This window comes from Neophocaena asiaeorientalis, unplaced genomic scaffold (assembly GCF_003031525.2).
Source record: "Neophocaena asiaeorientalis asiaeorientalis breed wild unplaced genomic scaffold, Neophocaena_asiaeorientalis_V1.1 scaffold123, whole genome shotgun sequence".
Taxonomy (NCBI): domain Eukaryota; kingdom Metazoa; phylum Chordata; class Mammalia; order Artiodactyla; family Phocoenidae; genus Neophocaena; species Neophocaena asiaeorientalis.
Genome location: NW_020173666.1, coordinates 1,352,609 through 1,377,001, shown reverse-complemented (window position 1 = coordinate 1,377,001; position 24,393 = coordinate 1,352,609). Strand labels below are relative to the sequence as shown.

At 36.7% G+C, this 24,393-nt stretch overlaps 1 protein-coding gene across 9 annotated transcripts in view; it reads right to left on the bottom strand.

Moving 5' to 3' along the window:
- UTRN (utrophin) overlaps positions 1-24,393 on the bottom strand; it is a 550,217-nt gene that overhangs the window by 154,229 nt on the left and 371,595 nt on the right. The window contains exon 1 of one of the 9 annotated variants that reach the window (XM_024747880.1): positions 9,335-9,774. The exons of the other annotated variants lie outside the window; for them this stretch is intronic. Within the exon in view, the coding sequence (XP_024603648.1) occupies positions 9,335-9,385 (51 nt within the window). The 5' untranslated portion in view covers positions 9,386-9,774. Of the gene's footprint in view, positions 1-9,334; positions 9,775-24,393 lie in introns of those variants that run through there. 9 annotated transcript variants of the gene reach the window in all.

Here is a 24,393-nt window from a genome sequence, read left to right as displayed (position 1 = left end):
AGTAAATTTGAGTGTAGTTTAAGTAAAATAAGAATTAATATAAATTAATAATAAAAATTGGTTCAGACTTTGACAAAGCATTTTGGCAATTTGTATCAAAAGCCTTAAAACTGTTGAAATTACCTATCCCACGAAGATTTATGTATAAACACATTTATCACATTGATTGTTTTTAAAATAAAAAAGTAAAAACTTTCGTAATATACATTAATGCTAGTTTATTATTAGGTTTTAAAATGGAGGATAAAAAACTGTATATTGTGATGTTAATTTAATTTTTAAAGTAGGTGTTTAAATTAGCCTATGTATTTGTAAATCATTGCACACACATACATTAGAAGACTATAAGAAATAAAGCAAAATAGTGCGATCTCCGTATAAGAGGATTAAAGGTGATTTTAGTTTTCTTCTTTACACTTCTCTGAGTTTCCAAGTTTCTATAAAAAACAGGGTCTCTTTTTGTAATTAAACAAATACAACAAATTTAAACTTTAAAATACAGAGGGTCTTATCAATTGTTTAGTTCTCTCCTGTTATAAGGTTGTCAACACAATTTTCTATATTAATTTGGCAATCACCTTTTCTTCATGAATAAATGGGATGTGTAGCTAACTCTAGTGTGACAGCCACTACCATCCAACAACTGAGTATGAACTTACAAACAGAAAAGCAGACACCAGAAGGGGCCATGAAGGTGTCAGGTGAGTCTCCATGGCATTAATTGGTAAGGAATATTAAGGCAACATATTGCAGAAATAAAAATTATATTTCTGGTAATGAATCAGAATTAGTAAAAGAAGAGCAAACCCAAACACTATAATTTTGTTACACTTCTCATCTTCAATTTTCCTTTATAATCATCATTCTTCTTTAGTTTCTCCAACTCTAAATGGGCATGGTAAAAATTTAAACAGAAATTCTTCGAATACTCAGAATGCTATTATTAATTTAGAACTTACTCCTGATAAGCAATCCATGTATTCCATTAAGAACCAAGGCTTAGCGGCCAGCGTTGAAGTGACTGTTCTTCAAGTATCTACAGACCTACACAAACCAGGACACATGGAAAAGCCTTGTACAACTCACTACTCCAATCGGCATGGTAAAAAGGTATCACACGAGGTTAAGGGGCAGAACTGCTGTATTATAATTTCTGGGAAGATTTGTGACATCTAAGATGACATTAATAGGGTCATATTTGAGAGATGGGAGAGGTGAACACAAAGTTTGATGGACGGCTTCTGCAAAATTTATGCTCTAAATTTGCAAGCCCATTGGTCTCTGGGTTATCTAACAACAAAGCCAAATCAGGTCTCCCTGCAAAGTGTAATCTGAGTACACCCAGAATTAGGGTTAACCACTGAACAAAAACTCAACATTGTTGACTCTTCTGCACTTTACTAGCACCTCCATCTCAGAGAGTACACAGCAGACACTGATGGGGAAGCAGGGAAACACAGCCAGATACCAATTCAAGGTTCTCAGGCTGGGCAACAGTAGGCATGTAAATGGCAATCTGGTTATAAATTGAACTTACGAGGTTTCAAACAGAAATGCTCAGTAAAAAAGAAAAAGAAAAGGGAACTTCTGCTGAAAGATTCTTTGATGACATCTCCTGAACAACACAGTCCTATTCTTTAGAATAGAACTGTTTTATTTTTGTGTCCTGAGATGCATTTTAAGACCTCCAAAGACATATATCAAAAGCCCAGTTTTAAACTTCGGCTGTAAAGATGTATGATAGCCATCTTTCTCAAAAAGCTCAGTGACAGAGTAAATAAGCAAGGCCTCCCTTTGCTCTGTATTGTCAAGGAGAATTTGGCCTCTAATTTCCTGTGCAGGTTCCTAAACATCATTACCAGTGGACCACACCTAAAATCACAAGGCAACTTCAAACCACAACTTCCTGTAGCAGCCTGACCTATTTGCTTCTTTTCATATTCAAGAGACATAGAAAGACAGAAGCACATCAAGATTCATAAATAGTTTCCTCAGTTTCACAGGAGCATTCCACAGCACGAGGAAATTTGGATACCCAAAGCACGAAGCAAATTTGCCTCTTCACTTCAGATCAGGTGATGCCTGTTCCAATCCGGCCACAATGACAGATGGAGTAAAACAGAACTGCATCACTGGCCCAGTCAATGATCATTAAGTACTTCCATAACATTTTGGTTAAGAGCACCACCAGGGATCATATATTCATGTTGCAACATAAGTTTCAATATGTGGAAAACCCTTCCACACAGGAGCCTCATCAAAAATTAGGAAGAAAATCAACAACCAGAAAACGATCAAAGAAAAGAAAATCAGCATACATTGTTCTTTTAATTTAACATTTGGTGGCATATTTATTTGGCCAAATATATCAAGAGCTCCTAAAGACAGAAAATCATCTTAATATTTCTTCTGTATCCTTCAGAGTCTCTGTTACACAGAGTAAGTCTAATGAAAAATAGATGTATACGGATAGACAGATACATAGATAGATACATAGATAGATGGATGCAAAATTGCATAAATGAGTGTATGAATAAGTTCATCTTGACAGACTGGCATATTAGCCACTGTAATGCCAAGAGAAATCACACAAATAATTAGAAGGAAATGTAGTAATCATTTTGTTTAATCTCTTCGTTCAAAAAATTTAACAGGGAGAAATTTTATTATTTAGAAGCCTGCACTGCAAAGCCTTGCCTAAGCTCTTTGCTGGAAATTTAGAATTACCCGCAGTTAATGAATCATGCTCCTTCACAGATCCCTGGGTAATGACGCGCTGGTTTTAAAATCAAGATGCCAGCATGGAAGTCTGTCAGATCCTGACCCTGATGTAACATCAAATGCTAAAATAAATTAAAGTTCTATGAAAGAGGGTTAACTCCCATTGCACAGCTGGGAAACTTGCCCTACTAATGCTTACCTCTGCCACCTGGAAGCCTTTCTGACCATTAAATAAACATTAAAGCACAAAACGGTTATTGATAATTAGTTATGGGAATGTAATCCATCTAGAAGCACAAAGCAATGCTCTTCCAACCATTTAACATAAGGCAGTCATGTGCAAAGAGGGATCCCAGCAAAGTATTCGAGCAGCTAAACTAACATTTGAAAACAGAAGAAATACTTTAAGAATTCACTCGAAAGCCTTGCAGTATACTTTCAAACAATGTAAGCATAATGTAGAAGGTTAAGAAAAGCTAGGGGTTAGAATAAAGAGACTACGTATTTTTCTCTAAGTAAAATACCATCAAAAGCCTAAGATGCACACTTTCAGAAGAACCTTGCAGAAGACAGCTACAAAAGCTCACAGAGGTTCACTGATCAACAATTAGTCTTTTTTTATACAACACCCACTATCCAGGTCAAAATAAACTGCACAAATAAAGCAAAACATTTATTCATTTACTTATTTAATAATTGATATTTTAATACCAGTTTTGCCCTAACTGGACATTTCTTCAATGATATAACCCATAGAAATATTATATGCAAACGCTTTATAATATAAATCACATACATTTTATTTCTTTATAATGTTCTATAATCAAGTAGTGGCTGCGGCTGTGTAAGCAAAAATATTTCCTTAGGGCTTCCCTGGTGGTGCAGTGGTTGAGAGTCCGCCTGCCGATGCAGGAGACACGGGTTCGTGCCCCGGTCCGGGAAGATCCCACATGCCGCGGAGCAGCTGGGCCCGTGAGCCATGGCCGCTGAGCCTGCACGTCTGGAGCCTGTGCTCCGCAACGGGAGAGGCCACAACAGTGAGAGGCCAGCGAACTCCAAAAAAAAAAAATTGCCTTAGATTATTATAAACAGAACTGTTTGAACCCTCTTATAAGAAACAGAGATTTAGAATAGTACCACTAAGAAGTCTCCAACAACTAAGTTGGTATTAGAATAGATTCATCCTCTTTGGGCCTTGCTGACATAATTTTGGTTTATTTTTGCACGGCATATTTACCTAACCCTACATGGCCACAGAAGTGTTTTCTCTGAAGGAATCCTGACCCCTTTTCTGAAGGTGAAGAAGTGAGGTTAGCAACAACTTCCCAACTATATCCCAAGGCTCAGGCTAAATCAACAAAGTTAACCATTAGGGGAAAAGAAATCCACTGTTCCTTTCAAAAGTGAGACCGGAATTCAGAGACAGTTTAGGATTGACGGTCAAGAGCTCAGTAAGATCACTGCCTGAGTTTCAGGTTTAGAAAATGAGGGATCATACCTTTTAAAAAATAGTTAGGTATCACCTAAAAAAAATACAACCTAATAATATCCTCAAAGGTCATTATGTGCTATGTAAATATGCTTTGAGACAGTTTGTGAGACTTCTGGGACAGTGAGTGATTGCAATTAACTAATCAATTATTACAATTAACTTGCTGATGTCAACAAATTGTTCAATTATTTATAAATTATATTTTCTTTCAACAACTAATCTCATAAATTTTAACCACTCTATTAATAATTATGGAATCACATTTTGACAGATAAAAGAGTGGTATCACCTGGTCGACAGCAGCATTTAAAATGTAAGAAATAGGACTCCCCTGGTGGTGCAGTGGTTAAGAATCCTCCTGCCAATGCAGGGAACACAGGTTCGAGCCCTGGTCTGGGAAGATCCCACATGCTCCAGAGTAACTAAGCCCGTGCGCCACAACTACTGATTCTGCGCTCTAGAGCCCACGAGCCACAACTACTGAGCCCGCGTGCCACAACTACTGAAGCTCGCGTGCCTAGAGCCCATGCTCTGCAACAAGAGAAGCCACTGCAATGAGAAGCCCGCGCACCGCAACGAAGAGTAGCTCCCGCTCGCTGCAACTAGAGAAAGCCCGTGCGCAGCAACCAAGACTCAACGCAGCCAAAAAACAAAAAACAAAAAACAAAAAAAAGTAAGAAATCAATGCCAGTAATGTTCTTTTCCCATTATCTGTGATTATAAATATATGTTAGACAATAGAGTAGGAAAAAAGTTAAATTACTAAGTGGAACAAATTTACAATTAACTGCACTTTCAAGATAATTTGAACAAGCCAACTTGAAATGATAAAAAAGAAAGAAACAAAGTACATTTTAAATTCCAACATAGCAAACACTGCTATTAAGAAAAATATTTTTCACAACAAAGTAAAATGTTCAAAATCCTTGACTCTATACCAATTGTTACTAAAACATACGAACATCCTAGTGAGTTAAAATACAGTGGCTTTCCTTCTGAGGTGCACTTTATATAAGCAGGTTTGATCTACACATGAACATGAGTTCAAGAACAGTTATTAACAAATATTTTCAAGTTATCAAACTACTGCCCCACCCTAATTCCTAAAATCAGATTGTATAAATGAAACTGAACAAGTTTGAAAACGCAGTCAAAGGTTTTTGTATTTTAAATGTTTTAAACAACAGTTCTGGGGCACCCAACTCTTCAACTTCTGACCTGTGAAAAAGCAGTTCCTATTGCCCAGAAAGCTCTCATTTTCTTCCCCAACACACATCTCCCACATGTAAGCCCACAATCTCAGTTCCTTCCTTAATTTTAAAGTCATCTTAAGTCCCAGTTTAAATATCATTTCTCCAGGAGAAACTTCACTGCACTCAGGTTAGATTATGTCTACCTGTCGCTCTTACAGCTACCTCCTTTTGCTCAGTCACAGGCTTACAGAATACAGACTTGTTTAAGGTCGGTATCCTCCTACTAGGCTGTAAACTCAAAGAGTGGAGGTCTACCCTGTTATCCATGCCATCCTTGAATTCAGCCCAGTGTCTGGTACATACTGTGTACTTCATAAGTATTTACTAAATATTAAAGCAAGAGTAGACCTTGAAATTGGAAGTTGACCGTGTCTTTCCAGGATAAAATTTTTAAAAATTAGATATTGCAAATTGAGCAGCGAAATATAGCTTCAAATTATAATTTTAAATATTGGTCATCCTAAAGGATGTCAATATCATAAAGGAAATTTAGCATTGAGCGGTTTCTCTCTGTGTTGTCACCATGGGAAGCATCTTTCCCAAAGGATTCACCAAGAGAGCGGTGCTACTCAGACTCCGTCTTTCTCTCTGTCTCTCTCTGACACACACACACACACACACCCTTAGAGAACTACCATTAATCATCTAGTAGCAGAACTGCATAAATTAATAAAAGGCAACAGTCACTCAAAATGTCACTAAGCTAAAACTGTCCATTATTCTATCCTCTGTCACTACTAAATAAATGGAACAGACAGTACACAGTGCAGATGGCCAAGTATACCAATATATTAACAGCCACTGAGTCCATCAGATACTTCCATTATGAAGTACTTTCAAGGAGAAAATCAATTCATTAAAATCAAGGTGGCATTAAAACCACCTCACAGGCTGCTTTTCAGAAAGGTATTTTGGTGGATCAGCTTTCTATGTCAAGTCAACTGTGAGTCTGAAGTCTCTGTAGAGTCACCCTGGTCACAACTGCTCTCCCCTCATCACCTGGCTGGGTAATTAGGATCTGCTTGCTGCCTGGCACTTTTTGCCATAAGGTCATCCTCTCTTGGCGAGAAGTTCCTGTTTCAATCTCCTCTTTAAGACCACTCTAGGGAACACGTGGTTCCCTTCAATCAGGGCTTCCTGATCCTTGGTGAGCTGTCACCTTGAGGAAACAGTAGAGAATGTTTCCGGTCCCCTGGATCCCCAGGAACTCTGAGTCCCAGGTGCAATTTGCCCATCCTGCTAATGCTGGAAAACCACAATTCTAGCATCACACATTTTGGGACTAGATAACCAGATTACAGACCCCAACGACATGCCGAACATCCATGTATGAACAGATACCCAAATATAAGTCACAAACCACTAGATTTCTTTAAATTCAAAAACTATCAACTAGATATCCCCTTTCAATTTATCTCACAAACAAACTGCTGTCTTGAAGTTACGCCGAAGGTCTGCTGTCATCTGGAAATTTCACTTATCTGACCAGTCTTCAACTTTTCAGATTAACATTATTGGAAGACCCACGACTATCCCAACCTCGTACTCTAGTTTTCTTAAAGCCTGAAATGGTTTCAGGACTCCAGCAAAACACCTTTTGCTCTGGGAACTTAAACATCAGCTTGAACTATTATAATTACTCATAAGAAAAGTGTTAAATCACCAAGTGTTAAATCACCGTGTGATCTGCTCTAGAAGCAGATCACTAATATTGAGGAAAAGATAAGACTAAGGAAACTGAAAATAAAGGGACTATGGGAAGACCGTTAGCTTCCAAAGGTGTCACGTGGCTTTTGCACTGGAGCAGTAAGCCTTGGTCATTCCCTAGAACTGGCATTTTTGCTTTCAGAGTTGGGGGAAGGTAGTTGTATTTGAGGTGTGAGGTAGTGGTACCTTTCCATAATACCGTTTTCCTGGCAATGAATCAATGTAACATAGGCTAAATATATGAGACAGCTTTTGTGAAAATACACAAAGGATTTTTTTTAAATTGAGTTGGAGAAAAATACATTCATGTATGACAACTTCCTACAAATGAAATATGGCAAGGAGATTAACTTTCACATTGATTTTTATAAAGGCGTCTAACACAAAAATAAACATATATGGAGAACTTCAGACTGTGAATGGCAGCAAGATTGTTTCTCTGAATTTGCCCTTTGTCTCAAAAAAAAATCCCAAATCAAGCTTTTGACAGGACTAGGCCTGTAGGCTTCTTTTACTGTCAATTTAACTACTAAAAGAAAAAATAAGAAATATGCAGATACTAAGGTTTAGGAATTAAAGGAGGAAACTAATAAGACCAGAACTGGTAACTTCGTCAATAAAATAGCCAAAAAGCTGAGGCAGGTTACTAACCTCTGGTATCTGACCTAGGCTTTCAAGACCAATAGCAGCAATTACAATACAAAAGGCCAGCTACTGACCACAATTACGGCCTCTCAGGGGGTCTAAGTAATGAATTATTCATGTAACGTATGCCCTATATACCTTTTTAGGAAGAAACAGACAAATCTATGCAAACCAAGCTAACAGACCGGTCATAAAGTTTGTCACCTGCTGTTACCAGCTGCCATAAAGAAAGTTTCTCTAACCTCCTCCACCCCTTCTAAACGGTGAGCAAGTTGACCAGGAACCATCCTTTACCCTCAGGAATGTAGGTGCTTAATAACATATTAAAGGGAGAGGTCAAAGTGAACCCTGTGTTACAGTCCTTACTATGACAGTTGGGGTGCGGGGAGAGAACCGGGTAGGAAGGAGCATTCAACCAGGAGAAGCGAATTCTTCTTTCTCCACCCTCTTCCCACTGCACTGTTTCTACCATCAGGAGGCAAGCAATGACTGCAATTGTTTTGGAAAAGCTTTCAAACTTTTCAAGTGACACGGCTTTATGCCTTTTTCCCCCGGGCAATTGTGGTTTTGTAAGAAAAAGCGCATTATTCTGTAAATGACTCAGTACAGTCTTGCTTATATTTATACTTGCAGTGAACCATAGGGTATTCGTGGTGACAGCCACAGAGCACATCTTTAACAATAATGATAAGTAACTGATTTATGCACAGAGAGTACTTCATCCCTTTCCTTTTCTTTAAAGATGGGAAGTTGAAAGAACATAGGTGTTTGGCATCCAAAGGCTATGGAAGGCAGAAGCCCATGAGCAGCACATGGACGCTTTGTTTTGTTTAACTGTAAATGTAAGGTAGCCTTTGGCGGGCTAGACTCAGTCCTAGAGTGTGCCAAGAACTTTCCCATGGAAAAAAGAACTAAATGCAAAAATAATGATCCAAGCATTAAAGCAAAGTGCACACAAGCACTCTACATTTAAGACAGACAGAACCAGAAAGAAAGAGAAGTCTGAGGTCAGATGTGCCATCGTCACTGTGAGGCATCCTCTCCTGACTCTCAGAACTGAATCTTCAGAAAGGAGGCTGGGAAAGTCAGTGCTCGGCCACTGCAGGGAGATAAACCTGAGGGGTATGGAAAACAGAACCCAGGCCTGATGAAGTCAGACTCTGGCATGAAAACCCAGAGTTGTTGCTGGTTGTTTTTACGTTTTTTGTTTTTTTTTCCAAAATAACTTTCAATTAAATTACCAGCTGACTTGAGTACAAAGGATCTCTTCTGATGTGAAATTCTAAAACTGACAGGCATCATGAGAAGCCCTCCTGACCAAAGGCAAGATTGCTAACTTGATCTTTAGTTGAAAAAAAATTTTTTAAGAGGATATCAAATCAAATGCCTTAGAAGTTATATTAAATAATCAGAATCAATAGACTATCCGCCATCTAAATGCATAGTAAAAAAAAAGAAAAAGACAAGAAAAGGAAGAAAGAAAAAAGTACATTGATGAAGTCTGCTTTCTGCATACCTTTTCAAATTTTGTCAGCAATTCCCGTAAGCTGAAGTTCAGACCAATCATCGTCCAGTAGCCCTTGAAGCCTACATCTTTCCGGCAAACTTCCTTCAGACAACAGCGTTTAACTTCTAAAAACCGTATCTTTTCTGGCTATACTTTAAAATCCTTTGTAAAATCCTTTACAAGCCTTGCCCTTGAGCTATGGTCCATGAGCAGCAGCAGCTTGCGCTGGGACATTTTAGCCACCCCACCGTGGGTCCAGGATTTCATGGACTTCAGAGTTCGCAAGGAATAGACCTGCTTGTATGTTCTCTGGTAGCCGCGTTCCACGAGGCTGGCATGGTCTCCTTTTTCTCTGGAAAGCCCAGGATTCCCTTCTGTTCACCTCACTAATGACCTGCAGCCCACAACTGTTCTCTCCTGGGCCCCAAGCTTAGAGTTTGTTCTCAATTACACAAAGCAAAAAAGAAGCTATATCCTGGAAACTTGCATGAGAGAAGGCAAAAAAAAAAAAAAAAAAAAGAAAAAAAAAGAGCCAAGTATTACCAACTTCCTCCATTCAGACTAGTTTCAAGAAGAAAAAGAAAAAAAAAAAATCCTGGGTAAGGAGCCAGTTTTCAAAAAGCATGACTTATGTAGAGTTCGAACAGCAAGGAGGGCACTCTTGTCTGAAGAAACACCCAAACATGGGACAAGAGACCACCGGCTTGCACTCTCCCAGACACTGGCAGCCTGCGTTGCTATGGTAACCACCAAGCGAGTTTCAATCCATTTCCCTAAATCAAGCTATGCCTGAGGGATGCTGTGTCAGTGCAACAGAGCTAAGTTATTTAAAAAGCTGTTCTAGCCACCGGGAGAAAAGTTTAAGCCGCAGGTCTCATGGTCCCCTTTGCAGCGTTTGCGGCAGGGAGGGCGCCTCATCACTTTGGCTCGCCGGTCTGACAGGAGTGTGGTAATCCACTTCTCTTTCCAGCAGTTGTTTATTATTTTAATCAGCATCCTCCCTTCCACCACCCCTCACACACAGTTTAAAGTGAAGCTCACTCCCACTTCCTGGAGGCCTCCCCGCCCCAAACTGCAGTACAGTATCTCTCAAATTATCTCAATCCTGAATGATCACAGGATCCATATTCCACTTTGGAGCCCACCCAAGAAAATAAAAGGGGTGGGGTGCACAGAACAATACAAATCATCAAACAAAACATGTGTGGTCAATTGTATTATTTCTAAAAAGGTTTTGACAGTAAAGTGGATGGGGAAAATCCTTTTAAAGGAAAGTTGCTTTTTTTTAATCTCATTGACTGTTTTCATGTGGGGAATATACTTGTTTCCAAAATAAAACTTAATAAGAGAAACCACTCAAAATGTGAGTAATAACCAGTTATTTTTAAATGTGCCCTCCATTTTGATATTAAACTATTACTGGCACCGAGAGAAACACTCTATCTTCTACAAAGTGTTAAGAGCTTAAATGCTTTCAAAGAAAATGTTGAATCCACTGCTATTATGGACATTTGCGCTGCTACTATGGACATCATTCCAAGGCAAAAATGTGATTTTGTTTTTGCATTATATAGTTATTTAGTATAACAATAAAAGTATGACAGATATGTTCATAGGAAACATATTTCTCTAGTTGTGTGCAGAACTTCATCATAAATATGTAATGCTCATAAAAGTGACACTCTCACAAATGGAATGATGTTAATCTTAATATAACTAAGTTTGTTTTTTTGCATCAGGGCATAGAGGAAAGGAAAAAATAACCCTGATAAAAATAAATAAATAAATAAAAAATAACCCTGATATTAGAATGTGTATCTCCTAAAAGGTTATTTGAATTACTTAAATATCAAAATTGTTAGCACTCATATGGAGAAAGAGATTCTATTAACAACAGGAAAAAACAAAATGCTATCAGGTAACAGTATACAATGTAGTTACTATTTTTTGGATTTGCAAACCATTTTTCTTTCCATGTCACTCTCAACTTATTCGTATCAGTATTTAAATAGCATGTGTTTTACATATGCGGATCTGTACAAAATTTAACAAGCTTTCATAAATATTTTCATCATTTATTCATAAAAACCAAGATGTCTCCAGAGGCAAGCTGGCTTTATGAGATTTTTACCAGAATGTGTTTCACCTCAAAGTGCCCAATTCAGATTTATAGATAGACACTACTAATTTCAAAAACAAGTTTGGTAAACTGATTGTCCAGAAATTTATAAATAAAATTAATCTGTGCAGTTTGTATTCAGAAAGAAAGCACTGACATCAGCATGAGAGGGATCATCAGAAACAGAGAGAAGAAACTATACAGAAATTGACCAGGCCAACCCAGATCAGTGAAGGCTCTCAGGCCACATGCTGAGATCTTTCAGCAGCAACAAATAAACTTTTTACATAAATACAAGACAAAAGGAACCACCAGCACCAATACCACCTCCAGCACCACCATCACAAAAAAATAAAGGAGAGAGAGAAAAAGAACAATCTTTCTCAGCTGGGCAAACTTCCAACTACCACCCAGGGCGCTGGATGACTGTGATCAGAGACATGTGCAAACATGCAACCCCCCATGCACATATCAGAAGAGTGAATTAAATAAAAACTCTCTGTAACAACAGAGAATACCACAGTCTTTCTCTTAAAAACAGTCTTACGTTTAGAGGGTTTTTATACCAAGACAAGAAGGGTATCATTAGAGCCCCGAATATCTTGTATCCTTAAACAAGGCGAATCTATCAGGGAAAAGAAGCAGTGTATTAGGGAATCTTCCCAAAAGACAAGAGCAGGGGAAACTTTATCAGCATGACTGGCACTTCAGTCTTAGAAGAGATCAAGACAGCATAAGGAAAGAGAGGAAAAGCATGTTCTCACATGAATTCTAGAGTGGAGTGTCCAGAAGCCAGAGCCTCTGCCAGCCACTCGCCTGCCTGCAAATGCTCGATACCCATTCTCAGAACTGACATCCTCTGCTTGGGGAGAAAGGGGAATACTTAAATAAAGCTCTCTACTCACAGTTATAAAATATCAAACATTAGGAAGATACAGATGAACCTAGCTATGATGACGCCCTTTTCAGGAGGAAAATATTCAGTGGATCCACATGAAACCATTCCAAAGAAAAAATTTTTAAATGCTCACCTAATTTTAATAAGAGGGTAACTATATCCTCACTAAAACACTGGAAAGCAACTAAAAGTGTTATTTTTTAAAACTGAGGTATAACTGACATTAACAATAGACAACTTATTTATGTAAAAGTCCAAAGATATTCCATAAAATTCAAATAGCTTAATGTTTAATATATTATTCAGAAGTACGGTGCTCTTTGATAACTGAGTGACACATTAGAAGAAAGACTTGTAAAATGTAAATGTGAATTGTTTTGATAACTGTGAGCACATTTTATTATGTATTTATGTTTGCTATCTATAAATAGGAATACTTTCTCAGTTTAAACTCTGTATACAAAATAACCTCTTGGTAATATTCCTTACATCTCCATAGCCCTTTCTTTTTCTTAAACCAAGTACCTCTTCGATAAATTATCTCCTGTAATCCTGTAATCATTAAAACAAAAAATACAGGCCCCCAATGAAAGCAGTGCATCACTAGAGAGACTTAGTAAATTGGATGATGAAATTTGAAGTAGTTGACATTTTGCCAGTCTAAACTAGTGTGCAAACAAATTGTGCGCTAAACCTTCGAGAAGTGGAATAAACACAATATAATACTATCAATCTGTTTGCAGCAGATCAACAAACACTGACTATCCTAAGATTCTCCAGTTAAATAAGCCATGCCTCAAACATAGACAACACAGTTGCATGAGAAAGAGGTTACAGAACCAGAGAGAAGCACAGGAAAACTCAATAAAGGAATCAGTAAAATCTAAACCTAAATTACTTAATAAAAACCACATTCCACTGCCAAAATGAAGAGACCTAAATGTACATACGGCTTTGGCAAAAACTTTCAAAGGCTAGGCTAATTTAAAATCTTTTTGCACTTAAAAACTCTATTTCATTTAATTTGTTAAAAGACGACTTACTATTTAGCAATTTCATCAAGGCAAGAAGACATTCTTTAGGGTTCAGTCAAATATAAGCAAAAAGAGAAGTCTAAATGCTTTGCTGGAAAACAATTTATGCCTTACCCATATAGTGGATCCTAAAGTACCCTTCTCACTAAACATAAACTTCACATTTATAAACACTGTAACAACAAAGTATGTTTTCTATGCAAAATCTAACAGGTTTCTCTTTATATTGGTCAAGATAAAGAACAAAAAGAAAAGAAAAGAAAGGCTTCTTGGGAGCCTCTAAAACAAAGCATATGGAGGTCAATAGGTGACTACAAATAAATCAATACATCATGCCTTTATTCAAAATGAAGAGCTTCAGGCATGGGTAGAAAAGTTTACTTATTATAAACCCATTCAGACTTAAGGAAAGATCCAGATTATAATGGCTTTGAAAGGAATATACACAATTATCTTTTTCATAACTTTCCTAACTTGGGGTTTATTTTCAAACCAACATAGACCCTACACCCCAATCATGATCTGAGATTTCAATTCATTGTCTGCTGCCACTGTGGTTCTATTAAGGGGAGACTACATTACAGCTTTCTAGTTAACATCAGCCAGCAACCAAGTCTGTCAGCTGGTAGCTATTTAAGGTAATATACAGCCCTAAAGGGCAGAAGGTTCAATCTAAAATGGAGGCCTGAGCCCCCTGATGAAAGGCGGAACTCTCCTTTTATCCCAGGAAGTTCAGGCAATATGCTTTGTACCCAAGGAGTTATTTTTAATGTTCATCTCTTCAATAATGTCATCTCTTCTGATAATTATGCAGGTAGCAATTGGGAAATAAAAATTATAATTCATAAGAAAAAGATTCTATAAGTATTTCCATAACCTACAGTCAGAAGACTCTACTAGACATTTTTAAAGGCACAAAGAGCTTTTTTTCCTTAAGGGGAGTGGATGGGTGCGGTGGGGATTGAGGAGGAAACATGCCAGCTGATCTGCTTCTGAATTAGCCAAGCAGGTGCAGGGGTCAGCCTTGAGCAACCTTCTAAATATTTAATGATTCAGACAGCACTTTATTAGGTGACTAAAAATAATGCCAAGATATGTTAATGTTTCAAAACCATATCCTTCCTAAAAATATGCGGCATCAGACAAGACTGAAACCATCTCATACAGCCGAGCCTCACAATTCCAGATGTGTACTGACAGCACAAGCCTGTGGGATACGCAACCAAATCACACAGGGCTTTGGAGAAGGTCCTTAAAGATTTTCTAAGGGTTTTCCAACTTTCCTCAGCTCCCCAGATTGAGAAAATTAAAGCCAAAATTGAAATACAAATTTTATTAATAACAACGAATGTGTCAAGATAAATCAAAACTGAAGGTGCTGTTTTCACTCCTAAGTAACACATTGGTACTCTTCCCAGGAGGGAGTGTTTCTACAATCTGAATATGTATTTAAAAAACTGGACATTCAGTGAACCCCGAAGAAGTTCAGACTTACTCAGTGAGGTCAGCTATGCTTACGTGTATAATAAAAGAAGCAGGGCTTTTGTGATGTTTGCAGGCCAATCCATTCAGAGCTGAGTTACTGCTTCAACTCTGATCCGTGTTCCTGCCATCTTCCCTCGTAGCATCCCACTTGGAATTCTCTGCAAAATCACACCCCAAACCTACTTCGACTCCTTAACCGTGATTCACCCTCACTAGTCTCAACAATAACCAGTCAATACACTTATCACATGAACCATTTATACTTACAAATATGGCTCCCCTCAAAGTCATAGAGCATAATCATCCTTTGTTCCCCCCGAGAATCTTTAATTTTATTTACTTTCTGTACCTTTATCTCCATTCCCTCATATATTTACACTAAGCAACAGAGTTCTCCATTATGTCTTTGTTTCTGTCCCAAAAAGTTTCAAAAAAGTACTCTATAGACAGTGAACCCAGACAATGCATTATGCAGCTCATAATAAAATCTGTAGGCTGACTAGAGAATGAGGAATTCCTATGTTTGATAGCATTAACTTAAGCCATTACATTTCCTGGAGATTATTAACAGCAGCAGAGTTGACTTTTAAAAATCCGCCTAACTTGGGGCTGGGGATCATTTAGCAATATTCATCAAACAGTAAAATGCATATGGGCTTCCCTGGTGGCGCAGTGGTTGGGAGTCCGCCTGTAAAAAAAAAAAAAAAAAAAAAAAAAATGCATATAAACTTTGAGTCAGAAATTCTATCTCTAGGAATTTAATTTGCAAGCATGCGTACACACATATGTACAAGGATGCTCAGTAAGTCATATCTGACGTAGCAAAAAGTTGAAAACAATCTAAATGTCCATCAGTAGGTAACCATGTAAATAAATTATGATGGAGTCCCACAAAGGAATGCTGTACAGCTATGGGAAAGAGGGTGATGGTAGTTATGTGCTGATAAGAAGTAATCTCTAATATATATGTGTGTGTGTGTGTGTGTGTGTGTGTGTGTGTGTATACATATATAGAGATTGATGTAGTTATGTAAAGGTACAATATATGACATACAGACAATATTTCTGGACTGAGATAAGAAAATAGCAATGACGGTTACCTCTGAGAGAAGGATTGGAAATACCAGTGCCTAGAATGGGACCCTTTCTTTTGTCTTTTCTACTGTGTGAACATTTTACCATGGGCACATGGTACATTTTCCACACAAAATTAAGTCAAGAAATAGATGGAAAATTCCCAAGGAAAACACATTTATCTTTCTAGGTAGATAGCTATTAAAAAATGGTGGCCTCATTAGATCTGAAAGTAAATACCACCGGAGACAATCATTTTTGTCCCTGAAAGCTTCAGAAGCTTTGAGGTGCCAGATGGCCTGACATTCTAGCAAATCAGCCCTCAATAGAAACAAGCCTTCAGCAGCAGTGGGCTGGTCAATGGTAAACTTTTCTAAAAGAGACAGAGACAAAGTCTTTTTGTTCTCATAAGTTACTCTATAACTAGTAACTCCAGCTTATTTAAGTAATAACTTTGTGTCTAAATAAGCATTATACAATTCAAGCTATTCTCTTCCTAAGGAAACCAGTACTCCTATTGTCATCTAATACTGTGATATTCTAATGGTACAAAAAATTGGGGAAGGCTTATAAAACCTATTGATATACACCCAAAAAAGATCTAGCCTGATTTGTTCAAGGCAATTGAAGAATGGCTTCATCTTTCAAACTGGGCTAAGTGATCCTACCTAGTAGGTTGGCAGAGAGACTTGAGTATCAGGGTTCACTAATGGTTTAAGAGATGCTGCAAATACAAACAGCAATTTCTTTCATGGATCTAAGTCACAGCAGTGAGAGAGAAAAGACCATGGACCCTGCCCTGCTTGTTGTGTCTGGAGAAGGCATCCTTGATGTTCTAACAAAATACTGCAGGAAATGGACCAGTACAGGTCAAGCAACATTGGGATACCAAGATCTGGCAACTTCTTGTTTAAGGCTATATCAAATAGTTGAAGGAGGTTTATAATCTCTAGCTCCATGTTAAATATTGTCAAGCCAAGGGTTTAGAGCACAATTTAAACCCAAAATTTGATCTGGCAGGTGTTTTAACTTTAAAATAAAACTACGAGACGATTGTTGTAATAGAGCCTTTGAAAGCACAACACCGAATCAAGTATTTATGCTTATAAAAGGAGTCCTGGCATCAAAATTATAACCTTGGGAGGCTAAACAAATACCCAAGTGATGTAGCTACTGCACAAAGTCTTTTTGGAATATTGCTTCCGAGATGCCTTTATAATTAACAAGGAAGCCAAATAATAAAATTGATCTCATTTTTTAAAAACATACTGCCACTTTTACCAAAAGTTCTTGATACTATCATATCAGCCCTTCTATCTTTATTTAATGGCTCTCCAAATCCCAACCCCAAAATATCTAAACTGTAATGTAGCACTGTTCAGTAGAACTTTCTGCAATGGTGGAAATATTCTCTATTCCTGATGTCCAAAAGAGTAGTATGGCTATCGAATACTTGAAATGTGGCTAGTGTGACTGAGGAACTACATTTTGATTTTGTTTAATTTTAGTTAATTTTGATTTAACTGTAAATAGTCACATGTGGCTAGTGGCCTTGCTATACATTCCAGGTGTTATTTCCTCACAATATTCTCAAGGATGTGCTTTTCTAACTTTCTCTAATACATACTTGCCTTTTTCTCTGTTGATAGGATTCTTTTCTCTTAAATAATAGCCTCCGTTTTTGCTATCTGTCCAAATTTTATCCAGCCATCAAGTTCCAATTCAATTTCCACCCTCTACTCAAAGGCCTGTACTATAGCTTTAACTCAATAACTTCCTTTCCACATTGGCTATCTCCCTTATGCTGCACTATTACCCTGTACTTTACTTACACATAGCTTGTTTTGTGTAGAGGTTATTTTGTGAATTTGTTCTACCTTTCCTTTCACCTCATTAGGGAGTAAGCTCTTTGAGAGAAGGAGAAAAAGTTAATTTGTGCCTCAAGTGACCTGTAGACTGCTTAACATACCGCCATTGTTCAATAAATAGTTTTTGATTGACAAGAGTAAAACAATTAGAATCTACTAAAATGATACACCCTTAATGTGATTTTATAATTGAAGAGAAAGTCATGATCTTGGTAGATAGACTCTTATACAATTACAAAGTTACTAAAGGAGTTCATCTAATTCAACTTTCAAGTAAAAAATTCTAGGGGTTGCTTTAATCCCTCTTTCCATTTTCAGAAAGGATCTGAAGTTACTGCAAAATTCTGTACTTATCTGACTCATAAATTTCCCCAAAGAAAGAGAGGTGCTAGTCCTTCCGTAAACCACTCAAGTTTAACTTCAAGATAGAAAAGGTTAATTTGACTTTATTTCTTGAGTCATACTTTAAATTTTAAAAGAAAGTGCTGTCCTCTTGTGAAATGAGGTAGAAGATTTGTCATTTTACTGACAGTTGAGTAAATACTGCAACGGGATAAAAAGTTAAATTTTAACATTAAAACAAAATAGAGCTTATCTCCAAATTGTATGTATCTGCCCCTCTGAAGTCTCTCCCTCCTGGTCTTGGTGAATTTTCCAAACAAATGAGGAATGGATCATCATAGTGAACTACTTACATTGGACTATAACTGCAAAATAATGAATGAATGAATGACTGGTATAGTTTCACAATAATTAGAATAAAAGATTGTAGTTGTTTAATTTGTGTTACTGAGGGGAGAATGGGAGGAAGAGCCAGTGAATGGTACATGAGTCAATGACAACATGGCAGGTCTAAAGTCAACTCACTGTATGACACTGGGCAACAGCTGTCTTCAAGTCCACTTATTCCCATATAAGGTGAGCATTCTAATAATAACCCAACTGCATAGATTTGTGTTGAGATTAAGTGAAACAGCAGAGGTAAAATAAAGTCTAACAACTGCGATATATTTTGTCCTTTATTCAGGCAACTATCATGTCGTACTAGGTACAAGGTACCAGGTACAGGTAATAGGTACCATTAAAAAAAAAAGCCATGAAAGTATTACTTTGAAGGAGCTCACATTCAGAGCTATCCATGAAAATACACGGAAAATCCTTCCACAATGTCACGAAAAGCAAATGTGAGCAGATTCACAATTCACAGAAATGACTGCTATAAATCCTATGGGCTTTAAGGATCCAATTAAAGAGATCAATGTACTAAAAACTTCCTTGAGTGACAAAAATAGATTATTTCCATCTAAGGGTACTAAGAACTAGAACAGGAAGGAAAAAAAACCCAACAAATTTAGAGTTATTTAATCTCCTCTCTTTCCACAGAGTATGCTTCTTAGAGTGAGGTTTCACTTCCCATCCCACCCACTCCTCTGGGAGTGAGATGAAAGGATGAGGTTAGCTGCACAAAGAGTAAAATAGTATATAAGCAGGAGTAGACTAAACCATCTTGACTATTTTTCCAACATTAGCAATTCACCAGTTTTCACTTACCCCTCACACTGGCACACACATGTAAATAGCTTCCATTTACACATGAATATTAGGAACAGGTGTGCTCATAAAAGAACATGTTTAAAACTTGGAACATTCTTTGATTTGATTCTCAGCACTCCAAGGGAGTTGTCTATTTAACGTAATCTTCAGGAAATTCTTTTGTAATGTAGAAGATCTTCTGTCAAATTAAAAGCCACCCCCTGATCTATTTGTTTTAGCAGTTTGAATTTTTATGCATGAGTTTTTTTTTTAACTTGGTAAAACAACTGACTTCTTGACTCATGTTATGATAGAGAATGAAGGAGTGTCTAGATAACGAGGTGAAAAAGTGCCTTAAGGAAGAGTATGGATCTTATATTTAGTAATATAATACATTTTTGGCACAGATTCCTTTAAAAAATCCCTTTAAAAAAACCTATAAAAACGCAGGGATGACAATCATGCTGTTCTGTTATTCTAATTAGTTGCCTCTCTGTTCAAATACCAGAGAGCCACAGAGGAACCGAGAAACATTGTGGTGAGCTAACTGAGAAAAAAGATCTCCAATTAAATGTTAAGAAGAGGACATTAACATGCACATGATTTATAACATTTTAAATTAAATAATGCTTTGATTTTACTGGACTTAGGCCAAAAAAAAAAAAATGTTGACTCATCATACACTTCAGGGAATGCTTCTAACAAATAAATGATGGTTAAGAAGGTGGGAAAATATATGCCTCAGTAACTTTTCAAGCTGAATAAATTACATTTCACTAATTTTCTTCATCTTGTAGAGGGGGTAGAAATTTGACAAAGTGAACTGTTAAGTATGTACAGTAAAACAGAAGTGGACCTAAGTCTTGTTACCATTTATTTAATCAGGTAAAACAGAATCTGTTCAATGAGCCATACTAAAGATCAACAAGAAAAGGTTTTCAAGTTCAAAGAATAAGAGAAATGTGCCCCCCTAGCGTGTGCTAAATAATGTTTTCAATAAAGGTGTGTTGATTCAATGTGATGGACCAATGAACACCAGTTTGACATACATTTTTTTAAAGAGGTGCTTTCTCCCTCCTCCTCTCTCTAGCAGTCAACCTATGGGCATCTCCCACTTGCTGCCAGTCAGGACCATGCTCCCAGCAGCTCAGAACACTGACCAACACAGCTTTCTACATGTCTCCCTCCCCCCCATTTTTTTTTCCCTTAATCCCCAACATCCCCTCTATTCAGCACGAATTTGTTAATTACCAATTTTAAGGCTGCTTTCTCTGGTTCATTTTATTTTATTTTCTTCAGATTCATACTTATTTGTTCTAAGCCTTAATATTTTGTCTCCTGTTATTAATCAAAGAGCGATGGTCAACCTACCTTGTTGACTTGTATTAACTACCTTGTTAATACTGCCAAGCACCATCTACCACGTGGATCATATTTGCGTCATGTACATAAATCCTCGTGTTTTCTCTATTTTCAAATTGAACTAGGTGCAAGGTCTAAGTTGGAATACAAAAGTTGTCTTTGGAGCCATTAAATTTAAACACATCTTCAAACCAAATGCTTTATAATTAAACAGTATCTAAGTTCTATAACTACTTATTTAAGTTAAACTACAATTCTATTGCACTAGATGAACAAAATTATGCATAATAATTAGGACAAACAAAATGATTCTTTATAGTGTCCTCAAGAAAAAAAATTACATGAGAATAAGAATTCAGTTTAATCACTGGTATGGATATATTTCCAAGACTTCAGAGAATCTATGCCAACTAGATTTGAATTCATTATCACTATTTACTAGAAATGAGATAAAACTGTTTTGTCTGATAAACTAAGAGTTATGAAATGCTAGTTATTTTTTTAAAAAACACTATGGAAAAATATAACTAAAAAACTGCTAGGGAAAAAAATAAATTAGGCCTCTAAAAATAAATGTATGATCAAATACATAATTAAACATATACCTAGCTATCATAATTTTCTCTTTATTTTAAAGCTCTTAGAATTATTATTAGGATATTAACAGTTTATAAAACTAAATCATATCACATGTGTTATGAATTTTCTTCTTTTAATTCTTAATCACTCAGATGAGGGGTCATTATACCCTGAATACTCTGGTATTTTATACCAAAAGCCTAATTCAGTTTAGAACATTATTGTACCTATGTATGAAACTCTGTATTTTGGAGCTCTGGATCGAAAATGACATAAACATCAGCCATTGGAACTAGTCAGAGAGACTTTTTCCAATACTAATTTTAGAGTTCATTTAAAACAGCGTAAGAGGATGACAGAGATAATACGTATATTGGGACCCACAAAATGGAGGCCACTCCAGTGGCCCTACCCAGGTCACGAATCTGAACCTAAGTCAGCCTGCACTTATGGGGAACACCTCATGTAAAGGAAACAGCATACACCAATCACCATCAGCCACAGCTAGCTTACCTTACTCTAGAAAACGGGACCTTTTAGCCTTATAAGAAAACCCCGACCTCCTAGCTAACCATGCTCTTGTTTCCACACTGCCTCTTCTAAATGCAATACAACTCACTTTTGCCACAAATCCCTGAGGAAGAGCGCCCTGTTGCTTGTGAGGCTCTGTACTCCCCTAATCCATGGACTGCTTCCCTTGAATAAAGGACATCAAACTTACTAAATGGTATTATTTTTGTCATTTGACAAGGATGAAGATTAGGAATTTTTTCTTAATAAACGCTGAGTTTTGTACATGGTTCTATAGGGTTTTGCTTTTCCTACATGGTACTGATTTACTTCAGCAATTATGGAGCCATGCATTTATTCACATATATCCCTCTTATGCAAATGTAAAAATAAATTACAGTCATATGTGACACCATATTAAAGAGAAAAGTTTCCTACTGATTTTTCTCTTTTCAGGAAGATGATGAAAATAATTAACTGAACCACAAACACGGCAAGCCATAGATACTAGAAACTCATGCAAAACGTAATTTTGAAAAGTGTACACATGCATGTATGTATAAGTATACAGCAGTACAATTTCTGATCCAGTCTCAGGACAGCTTCAGCAAAATTAACATAAATCTTTAATAAAACCCAGTTATTTATACAATAAATGGAAACTTGTATATTTCCAAGAAAACTATCCAATTCAACCTACTCGTCACTGGACAAAGTTCAACTCATTTTCTTCCTGTTTTTCCTGCATGCAATACTTTAACTTGAACCTAGACCTTGGGTAGTTCCCTTAAAACACATTATTTTCCAGTTCTTTCTGATAAGTCAAAATTTAAACTTCCACTTTTAAAGTCCCCTCCCCATTTCTTCCATGAAACTCTCTAATTCTAAAATGGTGACCGTTCATTTTACTTTCTAGACCTCATCATTCTCTGAGAGAAACAAGAGTCTTTGATGACACAGTACCTTTAACTTTTGCCTTATACTTTACCTCCATGCATCAACAAATTTTCCAGGACAATGTGCTATGATCTTCACTAAAGCTGTATGATTATGTTGGATGGAAGAGCTACTGAAAAAGAGTGCTTTGGGTTCTGACAGACTCCATGGGGAAATCAAAAGTTAGTCTATGTAAATTGAGGAGCAAAAATTATCAAATTAGGCTCAGAGTCAAAAATTTCTTGATTACAGAACATCTATTTAAGAAGCACATCCCATAATACATCACACAGTTGTCAATGTAATTTATACAGGGAAGTCAGTATCATAAAATCATACCAATATTTATTCCCCTAATTCTAAAGGTGGCTACCCTTTATACTCAGAATAAACTGCCCTATTAGAAAAAGATCTCCTTCTTTATGGGTTGGGGATATTGTATCAGTGTCTTTAAATTTTTCTAAAAACAAAGAAATAATTTCCAGTTAAAAGGTCAGAAAATGGGAAGTTCTGCAGTTCCTTGAGAGAGTGGAGGAAATGGGTAGATTTGTGACATTTTATCTCTAAACTGACCTTCTGTCACTACTTCATAAAACAGTTGGGATTGAGCCATAAGCACTGCAACTTGTCTGAGAGGGAGGAAAGCAAACACAGAACACAGAAATTTAAAACCATTCCTCCCAAATACCTCAAAATATATTTTACGTCCTGGGATTAGAGTTAAAAAAACAAAAGATCGCATGAAAAAAAGAAATTGATTATGGCGAAAATGATATCAGATTAGCAGGAGGTTAAAGAGAAATGACTAGAAGGAAGCTCTAAACATGACTAGGCCAACTAAGAAAAAAAAACTGAAGCTTTATACAATATTTAAACCTCTGTGGACCCACGCTACAAATTAAATCCACACCTGTGAAATTTCCTGGCCCCTAATACAGGATATTTGTACAAGTAGTATAAATTTAAAGGAAAATTAGCTATGATTAAAAAAGAAGTTCAAACCATGCTTTTGCAGGTTTTTAACTAAGTCAAAATTGGCTAACCCACACACAGACACTCACTAAGAAAATATCATCTTTTCAAAAAAGGACATACACTCTATGCCTTGTTTGAGATCTCATTAACTTGGAATAAGTTCCAGTCAAAGGCAAACAGGTTTTACATACCGTACTAGATTTTAATTACAGCTAAGTACAGTTGCTAATTTTGTATTCATGTAAACACCTGCATTGCCTGTGTCAAGATTCCTGAGCAATAAGATTTCTGTGAACCTAAAAGCATAAAATGGACCAATCATAAATTAATTACCTTATTCATGGAAATATTATTCAGATTTTGAGTATTTTTTCCTTATGAACTGAGTTCTGCTTAATTGAATTTACTGAAGGCAAGACAAACTCAAACTCTAACATTAGTATTTTGTTATATCACTTCGTATAATATCCAGAAGCTAGGACTACCTTAGGACCAAAGAAAAATTTCAATAATGCGTTATTATCATTGGTGAGAATGTGTTAGGATCACTGATACTAACATTTAAGGATGTAATTTTTATTAATTCACCCTCCTCTGTTCCAGAAAAAAAATTCTCTTATTTTACTTTACTTACTTATTAGTCTGAAATAGAAAGTCTTTGTCCAAGAACTTTTGGTCTTTAAATAAAAAAGGGA